Source organism: Gymnoscopelus braueri (assembly GCF_963280865.1).
Source record: "Gymnoscopelus braueri genome assembly, chromosome: 2".
Lineage (NCBI taxonomy): Eukaryota > Metazoa > Chordata > Actinopteri > Myctophiformes > Myctophidae > Gymnoscopelus > Gymnoscopelus braueri.
Window position 1 is genome coordinate 27,849,385 of NC_137604.1, and position 11,525 is coordinate 27,860,909.

The window sequence follows — 11,525 nt, forward strand, 5'->3', positions numbered from 1 at the left end:
CATGTTTGCTTATTATAAGCGACTTTGGGGCTTGTTTGTTCCTGTAAAGTCGCTTGTAAATATTGGTAGTTGCGGGTTGCGTTTCTTTGGGCTTGTTTCTAAAGTGTAGTTTATTTGGGCTAGTTTCCTAGTGTTGTTAAACCAGTGGTCCTTAAACATTTTCAAATCAAGGACCCCCAAATGAATATGTATTTGTCCACGTATGTGTGCCAGGGAACCCCGTACCAGATTTTTGTTGTTAAAATATTTGCTTTTTTTCAAGATTATTTTGAAAATAGCAGATCTACAAGCTCACAACGCATCGCATCGCGACGCGTTGTGAGCTTGTAGATCGTCTATTTTCAAATAGCCGATGCATATAGGTTTAATGTGGCCTAGTCGCTTCTTTTAGGCTTGTTTTCATAGACCTGGTTGCTTATTTCTCTCGCAAAATCTGGCAACACTGATTGCATGTAGATGTGCAGAGGGGCCGGACAGGAAGAAGGAGGCTCAGTGCTTGTTGATAGCTAGGTTTGTGAGGAGGCCTAATTACCCTCAGTGCTAAAGACTAACTGTGAAAGGGAAGGAGGTGTCTTGCTCCCTGAGTGACAGCCGAAGGTGATTGTGACGATGAATATTAACGAGCGAAATGCTGTCAAGACATGAGGATGTGTTGTTAACGAGTGCGGTGTGTCTCCTACAGGGTTTCCGTGGCACTGTCTCTCCGGCGCGATACAACGAGTGCAACTCTGACCCCGAGAATAATAACAATATCAAAAAGGTAAAAATGTAACACAACAGAAAAACTGTTACTATCAAATAGTACAACTGTTGACATCATTATTTAGCAGCATTTATTCTAACCGTAACTTAAAGTCATACTGTGTAACAGTGAGGTGTATGCATTTAATTAATTAATTTACCTGGACCGGTCTCACACCTGTCTTCAGACACCTCTTCTAATCAACACCTTCTTTTAACAACACAAACATGTTTTGGACTAACAATGAACTTTTCCTCACTGTGTTTTCTCTCGTATTTCTTCTCTCTTTCCCTTGCAGGAGGAGGAGCCTCTGCCTCTGACAGCACAACAGCAGCAGCAGCAGAAGGAATATCTCACCCCCTCCTGGTCCCTCTCCCCCTCCTCCTCCCCCGTCTCCCACTCCGACGGCAGTGACTCTGAGGGCGGGGATGAAGATGGCTCTGCCCACCGGAGCCGCGCCCTCCGTCGGCGCAGGAAGCGGCGTGGCACGCCCTCCAAGAAGAGGATGCTCCACCGGACCCTGTCCGGACGGCCTCCCCCAGGCGCTATCGCCAGCTTCCCCCAACACCACCGCCCCCGGCATTCATCGCCCCCTCCGCCTCAGTCCTCTCCTCCGTCCTCCTCTACCTCCTCCGCCACAGACAGGCCCGTGTTCAAAGCCCCCGCCCCGATGGGACCCACCATTGCCGCGGTTAACGCAAACACGAGCGCCTCCAGAGGACTAGGTGTGGCCATAGACGCCCAGCGTCAGACGTGCGAATACTGCGGGCGCCACTTCCGCTCCCTGGGCCGCCACTTGGACAAGCACCACGCCCACCAGCCCGATGTCTGCTCCGCCCTTGTTGAGCGCTACACACAGATGCCCCGGCTGCATGTGCAACATTCACCGCCTCCCAACGTTGCTCAAGTGCATCCTCAGCAAAGCTCGCAGTTGCCACAGGCCACGGCAGGTTCTGCGTCACAGAGCCGCGGTGCGGAGCCTCCACATGGCGGTGCCCAGGACCTCTCCATGTCCCCGCCCACGCTCACCGCAGCCAACCACTCCCCAACCTCGACCGGGAGAAACTCCATCCCTCCGGTGCTGACTCCTCCCAAAGGGCGGAGCGCAGTGCCGGTGTCTGTCCTCAAGAGAAGCCCGCCTCCAGTGGCTTTGACCCCACCCAGGAAGGGAGGGATGAGACGGATGAAGGAAGAGGAGGACGAAGATGAAGGTGACGTGGAGGTGGTGGAGGTGAAGAGGCCCAAAGAGGAGGAAGACATAGAGGTGGTGTGCCCCCTCTCCTTCAGCAACAACCAGACGGCGAGCTGCAAAGACGGCGAGCTGCAGCCAAAGGACGAGGAGGACGACGATGATGAGGAGGGTGAAGGGGAGGAGGAAGATGATGACGAGGAGAACGGGGTGATGGAGGTGGATGATGACAGTGGAGCGGATGATAAGGAAAAGGATCTGCTGAGGTAACATGACTTCATTGTCTGCTTTGTGAAGCAATGCTTGAAAAGCCAAGTTGCCAGGATTCTGTTTTAGGTGAATCAGAGTAATTCAAGCTTAGTAAGCTTGATCTATGGTGGTGTTATTATATTACTAAAATTATCATCTGATTCATTATGCTTTTGTACTTTTATATCGTCATGGTGACTATTGTGAACTGCAGGGATTGTTTTTATATTGTTTTACCAATAATATGAACTACATTAACTAAAAACCACCACTGACCACCCTGCATGTTATGTGGTTAAAACTTTCAAAAGGGCACCGATTCCTCACCTGTGATCAGATTACATACAGTGTCATCCAAAATATGTACTGTATTAGATTATGTCATCACAAATATGCCATACTATACTGTGTAGTCTGTAATCAAACGTTTCCATACATTTCTGTCACAGAAAATACCACAAACTACTGCTGTAGATTGTCAAAACAAGTATTGTAGCGCACTATGTGAGCAAAAACTTATTACATAACATACTAGGTATAGTTTTTTTGAAAGGAAATTGATACTACTGTCATCAAAGAAGTTAGTCATGAAAAAACATCATACTATACTATAATACACTATGTACTGAGAACAAATGCCATGCCGTAGTGTGTCATTAAAAACATACTATTCTGTCCTCCCCAAAAAATGCCATACACTGCGTAGTTAAAAAAAGCACCAAACTTTGTTGTTGTCAAAATGAAAAAGGTCTGACAGGCAAATTGAAACAAAAATTATTTACAAATGCCTCTCTTTTCCCCCTGCTTTCTCTGTGCCTCCTTTCCGCAGTTCGGGGCGTCTCCATATGCTTCCCCTGCTCTCTTCATTGTCCTCCCTGGTCCTCTACCTGCGTCGGCTACAGCACTCGGCCTTCCTGTCCTTGTCGCGCCAACTGCAGTCAGCTGAGGCGTGGCGGCTGCTCTGCCACTCCAGCCTGGCTCTCCTCATTCTCTACAACAGACGACGTGAGTGCGAGGTCTCCAAACTGTCCATTTCTGAGTACCGCGCCCGCATCACCCCTCAGTGCCCCATTCCCGTGCCGGTCGGTGCACCCCCGGCTCTCACGCCCCTGGAAGCTTCGCTGTCCCCCTTTGAGCGCCTGGTGCTCCCCCACCTCCCCAGAGTCGGCGTCCAGGGTAAGCGTGGGCGAGTCCAGCCCCTCATCCTGCCCCCTCACTGTGAGCCCTGCCTGGAGCTGCTCCTGCAGACGCGGCAGGACGTCGGGGTGGACCCCACAAACCCGTACGTGTTTGCCAGACCCTACCACTCCCCTGCGACGCCCCTCCGAGGCACCGACCTCCTCCGCAGCCTGGCGCGCTCCAGCGGCACGCGCAATCCCCGCGCTCTGACCCAGACTCGGGTTCGCCGTCAGGTGGCTATCCTGACGCAGCTGCTGCTGCTGGGGGAAGGAGAGGAGCCCGGCCAGCCCGGAGGCAGCGCCGTGGAGAGGCTGGAGCACTTCCTGGAGAGGGAGTACCATGTGACACAGAGCTGCGCCGGAATTGGCCAAGACCCAGGCCTGATGGGTAGAGTGGGCCGAGTGGTGCTGTGTGGAGAGAGAGATGGCGTGCTGTTCAGAGGGATGAGCCTGCACCACATCTGCCTGGAGTTGGATGGTGAGATGAATGAAATGAATACAGTAGATGAAATTTAGGGCTGCGACTATCGATTTATTTTCGTAATGATTATTCTACCGATCACTTTTTCGATTAATCAAATAATTGAAAAAATAAACATTATATATCAATGAATTGACACAAGTGATTCTTTTTACAATCCACTAAAGCAAATAGTCTGATTAACCTAATTAGTTCGATTAACTGTTGCACCCCTAATTAAATGTTGGTTTGTTATCTTGCTGTCATGCCCCTTTTTATTATTAAATCTGAAAATTATTTGACCAGAATTTTTTATTTGATCAGATTAGAGTATTAATTTCCGCTGTGACAGATGGATCAATGAAGTACGCCTCTGATATTTCTCTGTTCACCTCCAGTGATGTCGGGGAACTCTGCTGACTCGTACTCTGAGGGAGAGTCTGACGAGGAAAAGAAAGAGAAGGTCGACTTGCCTCCTTCCCCACCTCCCGCCCCGGCCCCTGTACCTGTACCCACCATGCTTTTTATCAGAAAGGGCAAAAACAACGGACGCGTGGGACGACCCAAGAAGCTCAAGAATGTCCCGTCTTCTGTCCTACCTGGTCAGCTCCCACATGCTAAACGGAGAAACTCAGCTCAGCCCCGATCAGGTTTGTCTTTGTACTTCACTCACCAATCGAAAACCATTAGTGTCAATCAATAAATCAATCAACGTTTTTGTATAGCACATTTCATACATTAAAATACAAAGTACTGATGAAATGTAGGTAATATTTAAAGTATAAAACAAAAGTGCTAAAACTGACTGCATTGGTTTTATCAGTCTGTTTTATCAGTCAAACTACGAAATAGATTAGGGAGGGAGTATAAATAAAACGTGGAGAATAAAATGGGAATCCTAACTTTTGTCACTTTATTCCATAATAACTTTGTGATTGAACCATCACCACCATATCTATCTTTGAATGTACTGTCAGAATGTACATGGCAAAAAAATTGTCAACACCGCATTGTGTAACTGTAAGGCCCTACACTTAAAACAAAAGTTAATATTAAGTTAATACTAATACACACATACGTTAGTATATGTGTCCATTATTCATGCCTTTCTCTCCTCCTCTACCCCTCCGCTCAGGAAAGCGTGGTGTCCTGAAACGGCCCTGGTCAGAGGCAGAGCGTGCAGCGGTTGAGGAGCACCTCACTCGGAACATTGCAGAGTTGCGCGTGCCGGCCAAGGCCGACTGTGAGCGTTGTCTGCAGCAGTGCCCCTTGCTGGTCACCAACCACCGCGACTGGCGAGCCATCAAATTCTACTGCCACAACCGCATTCAGCTGCTGAAGAAGAACCAGCAGCGGCGTGACTGCGACCCTCTACCCCTTATCGTTTGCTGAGAGGGGGGAAGGTGGCAGTGGGCAGAGAGGGGCCAGTAGGGAGAACCTAGTGGATGTTCTGTTTCAGTATAGTTGGTCAGAGCATAATCTTAAATGGTACCCTGTTGCTCAAGAAATGTACTAGTTTTGAGAGGACAGTTCTAATTTGTTCTTTGCTGCTATTCCCATTGTGGAGGAGTTGTTTTGGCTATCAATTAGACACCTGATGGTATTGAGCCATGTGAAAACTTTAAAACAAATTAATTTACTTTTGGGTGCGCTATTTCATGGTCTTAAAGGTAAGCTATATTCTGTATGGTGCCCCTTTTAATGAATGTTACGGTGTCTTGTCAGAATCAGTGCACTTGTTAAGGGTGCCATTTGAGACATGCCCTGGGGGACTTCAGAGACTGTAGCACTGGCTACAGCCTGTGTTTTGTTTTGTTTTGTTGTATTGTACATGGACGTTTTCTTATTCCTTTCCAAAATGGACACACTAAATTGAGATGTAAACAAGGGAGGCATGCAAGCCCCACATTGTTGCTGTAGGACACACCTGTCAACTATCCTGTACTTCCCAAGACCCCCCCCCCCTTTAACTATGTTTCTCTCCTTTTTTTCCTAACCCCCTTTTTTTTACATTTCTTGGTGGAAACAAAAAGTTTGGTGGTAACAAACTAATAACACACCGCCCAGTGGAGAAAATAAAATGGAGAACACATGCGCACACATTTCCCTTATTTTCACATCCCAATGTTGACAGGTATGCTGTAGGAACTTCGTGGAGTAGCACTAGCGTTTTATGGACTTTTGAAGACTTTCATAGGACAAATGGCCTGTGGGCCACACTACTTTACATCGGCCGTATTATTAGAGTTGGCCTTTCTACAGCTTACCTAGTGGAATAGCCTGATCTTTCCTTAAAACAGCTTGTTTTTCTTTCATACTGCTGACTGTGCAATTCTGACTTTGGTTTGACTATATTTGGACCTTAATTTACATGTTAGGTACTAGTGGATGACTGACATTACTTTTGCAGTTACTTTGGAAAAATATATATATTTTCTTTTATTCAAAATTTAACACAATGCAAGAAAAACATTTCTTTTTTTTCAGTAATATCAAGTGGACATAATGTGTCTTGTGAACTTACTTTAAATGTTATGGAAAGACACATGCATTGTAGTGTTTCTTTTTGGGTACCTAAGCAGTGTAGGCAGTTAGGCCACAAAGTCCAGGAACATTAGAAGTATTCTGTAAACCTTTTGCTTGGGACTCTTGTTCCCTCCCTCAAGATAAGATACTGTACACTCAAAATGTCAAGAGCTGCCCGCTTTGCAGCAGTAGGAGCTTTTGTTTTTTTTGTGCCTGTTGCACATTTGTTTTTGTAAGCAGTAAAAGGGTGCTATAGGCTGTCGAGCTGGATATCACTTTATATGTGGCAATGAGATTTCCCTTGTTAATAGTATCAAGAAATGTGGTTTTGCTGGGCATTTATCAGAGAAGTGAACGTTAAGTGTTGCCGCGTTCTGTTTTTGTTTCTTGAACATACAATATAGTTGCATTGTCTGTGTTGTCTGCGATGGCTAGAAATACCCTTGTCTTTTTTCCCAGCCACACTACATGGTTTGCAGCTCGACGACTACATTTCTAGTTTCTGTCCCGGTTGCTGGAAATATTGTCCATTGGACTAAAACATCCACGAAACCTCAAGAAACATACTTGAAGTTATTTAAACCATTCGCATAATCTTTGTTCTTTTGCGCTCTAGTCGTGCCAGTTACATTGTACATAACAAATATATTATCATTACGCTAACTGGTTGTCTGTGCTAGGCTATATGTAGTTTTTCCATTTCTGGATTATTGCTATTTGTACATAAGCCTGTTGTTTGTAAATAATACTCACAGAAACAAAGAAAAAACAATGTATGAAAATGCCTTGGTTATCGTGTTATGTTTTTCTTTTTTACAAGTCTTATAAAAAGTTAAAGCTTTATTATCTCACGTTGTCTGAGTATTTTGTTACTGTAAATATGCATGTTATATATGCATATTTAGATTAATACCTAGATGGTATTTATCACTTTCTGGTGTTCGTGATCAAGAAAGATACTGGTTTGCATTTTGGTATAAATTTGCACATTGAAGCTGATGGCAGAGAGGGGGGAATATCTGTCAACACTGGTCTCCAGCAGGAATCGAACCAGTGCAGTAGCGATTATGTGCTCACCTCCACTATCCAGTCAGAGCTTATGGCGTTCCAAAAGACATCCTCAAGTAAAAAGCTACGCTCAGTGTGGGCAAATCTTAGTAGACATGTCCTTCTACCTCCCTCCATCTTTCTGTCTGTCATGTGATGACAGTGTGAGCGGTTGTGCTCAAAAAGGCATGGGCCAATGAGGGGAGGGGATGTAATAAAGCGGTGGTTCTCAAAGTGGGGTCTATATTTTTGCAATGTTTTTGAAACATTTGAACGACTAACAAACTTTGTATGAGGGTCCCTCAAAATATTTTCAGATGGGGGTCTGACACCAGATATCAATTTGGGAGTCTGACATAAATACAGTTTGAGAAACACTTTAATAAAGGACTGCCATTACATAATTATGGTTCATCCAGGGCAGAAAGACTGTATGGAGACAAATCCTTGGAGAGTGAACACATCAAAAGGTAGTGTGGTATGTCATATAGGACAAAAATTATGTTATAGCCAAAAGGCCAATTTATAGTCCAGACGTAGCATATACGGACCACAGGCTGTGACCGTGCCAAATAGCATTCACATACTGGCTTGGCATGGCGTTATGACTTTGACTTTGACTTTGACTTTATTAATTCATGCTTGCAGTGGAGCCAAGGCCCCACTGAAAAAACTGCAGAACTTTACATTTGAATCAGAATCAGAATCAGAATCAGTTTTATTGTCACATCACAGGTTTACAAGGTAAAAAAGTGGGTGAAATTCTTTTTTGTACATCGTTCCCATCGCAACGTTAGTTTCCATAGAAAGAAGAGGGGGGGGGGGGGGGGGGGGAAGAAGAGGGTGGGGGGCAAGTGGGAAGGAGATCAAAACAAGAGAGCAACAGAAGGCCAGACAAGTTATCTACATATTTACAAAGTACCTGAGATAATAAAAACTAAAAAAACTAAGGTGCCTGAGCATAGCAGCAATGTATTGTATACTGTGCATGTTATACTTATACTGTGCATGATAGACAATGGACGTTAAGGTGCTTAGAGGAAAGGAGCACAATAAAAAAAGACAAAAAAAAAGTCAGTGCGTTATACAAGGGATTAAGGTGCAAAAGGTCAGTGCGTGTCCACCTAGGGTGGACTGACCCTAGTATAATCCGCAAGTAGCTCCATGAGGGAGTGCAGCAAAAAGTCATTTGTACCTGGTGTAGTCCACAGGTGTGTCCGAGGGGGGGGGGCTAAAGTCCAAGTCATTGTCCCTGGTATAATCCACAGGTGTGTTCAGGAAGAGCCAGAAAAGTCTGCCCCGCCTGCTGTCAGGCTGCTGAACAAGGCCCATGCCTCATTCAGGCTTATGCCCCATTCAGCATTCTGACAGCAGCCGGATTGAAACTACACCAGAACCTGGTGGTGGAACTCTTGATACTGCGGTAGAGCCCCTTGCCCGGTCGCGGTCGTTGTAGGGGGTTGAACAGTCTGTGACTTGGGTGGTGCTTGTCCTTGATGATGCGCTTGGCTTTGACCACGCACCGCTTTTTGTACAGTTCCTGGAGCGCATGATAATAATAATAATAATAATAATAAAAATAGATTAAAAACACAAAATTGTACAGGTTAAAACATTTTCAGGGCAGCAGAGCATGGTCATGTATGCAGTTCAGGTGGCCATACTGTGTTTTTTTTTTTTTTGCAGCTAAATAGTGTCATTATATAGCCTGACTGCAGTGTGCACTGTTGAATTGGTCAGCCTGTTGGTCTTGGCCTTGGGTTCAGCCAGCTTGTGTTGGTTCCTCAAAGTCCTGGCAGTGCAGCTGCCTCGTGTTGGAGGTAGCAGGTCATGCAGAGGGTGTTATACCTTAACTATAGTTCAAGTTTGATGTTTATTTACAACAATAGTGTACCTTTACACACACACACACACACACACACACACACACACACACACACACACACACACACACACACACACACACACACACACACACACACACACACACACACACACACACACACACACACACACACACACACACACTGCTATACTGTTTGGTAAGCAACAATCTCATTCTACAACAGTACTGTATGTCAAACTGATACATCATTAAAACATTTAATAATGTACTAATTTATGCTGCACCAAATATAGGCTAGGTTATATGCGGGTAATGCGGCAGCACATAATGTATAGCTACAAAGCCTACATTATCATCATACTAATGCGCTATACATCTGTCTTTCTTTCTCTCTTTCTTTATTATCTGCTGTTGTCTGGGTATTTACTTCCTCCTGTTTAAATCGTTTAAATAAGCCACCTTCTGCATCAAGAGTGTAATATACTGTAAACTAACTTGTAAACTAATGACACAGTGCTGTTTAAGTGTGATTTATCACCATTTCATGATCAAACCTCAAGATAAACATGCATTTTGGTGTAAATTATAATGGTCTGTCTGTCTGTGAATTACAATTGTCATTTACATTAAAAAAATCACACCCTGTGTGAAGTGGGCGGTGTCTTGCTAGCTAATCACAATACTGAATGGAGTCGATCAATCATGTACAAAGGATAAATACATTTATTGAAACACTCTTTATGATGGACAAAACCATAACTTGAAAAAAACAAAACTTTGTTTTTTTTCAAGTTATGGTTGCTTATATAGGGCTATGCACATGTGTCATGTGACACTGGCCAATCACAGTCCTGAATAGGCTGTGATTGGCCAATCACAGCGCAGGATAATTCTACTAATTTCCTGGGCCCAGATCACAGCGCAGGAAAATGTACATTTTTCCAAATCTCACTTATAGGGGCGGTTTCACCGCCCAAAAATAATAATATAAGAAACAAGTGACACTATTGCTTTAGATAAAATAAATAAATACTCTTCAACTTTGTATTTCATAAACCCCAAATTGATCTTGCACACGTTGTTCGGCCACTAGAGAGAAGGGTTAATTCACCTTACTTACTCTGAGCGAAGGATACTTAGAGGATGATTGGCAGCCAAAACACTTAAGCCTACAGTATATGAAATGAAAAAGCATGCATTTGACCCCAAACCGTCAAACAGATAAGAGCACACGTTGACTGTAAGACCAAGTTAGGCCCATTCTGTGTATCTGTAGCACATAGGCTTCTTAGTTAATCATCAGTGATATGCCTAGACGTTGTCGTAATTACATTAGCACACTGTTAACATCCAAAGGCTTCTGCATGTACATCAGCTGCTTCTGTATTAAAATAGGATACATCCAAATAGGATCATTTTTCTTTTTCTCCTTGCTCTCTCTGACCTCGTCCCTCTCCTTTCCCTTTCTCTTTCTGAAAATAGCAATTTGTTGAGCTTACATTTAGTTCTACAATGAATAGCGACTCTTGACCACAAGACCAAGTCCAGCCTGAGGTTAGTTGTAATGATCTCAGGCGGAAAGATAAGTTTATGGTCTATTCTCCAGTGTCTATGAGGGTTGCTTCCACTCTGGATGGCTTTGCTGGAGTTGTCCTGCTCTTACAAAAGGGGTGGTGTTTGGGCATTAGGGGAGGGAGGGCATTGTTGGTAGTTCCTTCCATCTCCCAAAGATCCTTCCATGACAGATTACAATGCTCCAGATTCTTCCAGCTACTAACCCCACTGGCCCTGTTTGGACTGTGAGACTGCCTTTGCGCATCTGTCTGCCTCCTCTTGATGCCCTCCTCTTGATGCCGAACCTGAGCAACCACCAGCTTTCTCCTCTGGGTTGATGTTGCCTTGTGCAATGTGGGTCGACTTGTACCAAGTCCAAACCCACCTCTTCCATGCTGCACCTGTCCTACAATGTCTCCGTGCCTGAGAGCAGATTTAGCTTGCTGTATGGCCTCAGATGGGATCCAAAAACAAAATCTATGGAGCTTGCACAGAAACGAATTTAACCCACTGTTACACCTGTAAACCTGTGACGTGACAAAGATGATTCTGACTCTGATTCTCTCCCCTTTGCCCAAAAAAATGTTGTGGGAAACATTTCAAGCTGACATTTCCTTAGATGTCCAGGAGATGGAGCTAAATTGCTAGATACCATGCGTGAGTCTATGGTGTGGACTAGCCAACACCAACTCCTGAATCGTTGCCCTCCGAGACGAGTCCACACCCCCTCCGGC

The 11,525-nt window shown here is 44.8% G+C and overlaps 1 protein-coding gene across 1 annotated transcript in view; it reads left to right on the forward strand.

Annotated features, from left to right (window-relative positions):
* Window positions 1–7,192, forward strand: part of LOC308100781 (uncharacterized protein) — a 20,686-nt gene extending 13,494 nt beyond the window's left edge. The window contains exons 5-9 of the mRNA XM_080449891.1: window positions 683–760; window positions 1,041–2,197; window positions 3,010–3,836; window positions 4,217–4,468; window positions 4,954–7,192. Of these exons, the coding sequence (XP_080306017.1) occupies window positions 683–760; window positions 1,041–2,197; window positions 3,010–3,836; window positions 4,217–4,468; window positions 4,954–5,210 (2,571 nt within the window). The 3' untranslated portion in view covers window positions 5,211–7,192. The remainder of the gene's footprint in view (window positions 1–682; window positions 761–1,040; window positions 2,198–3,009; window positions 3,837–4,216; window positions 4,469–4,953) is intronic.
* Window positions 7,193–11,525: the final 4,333 nt, after the last annotated feature.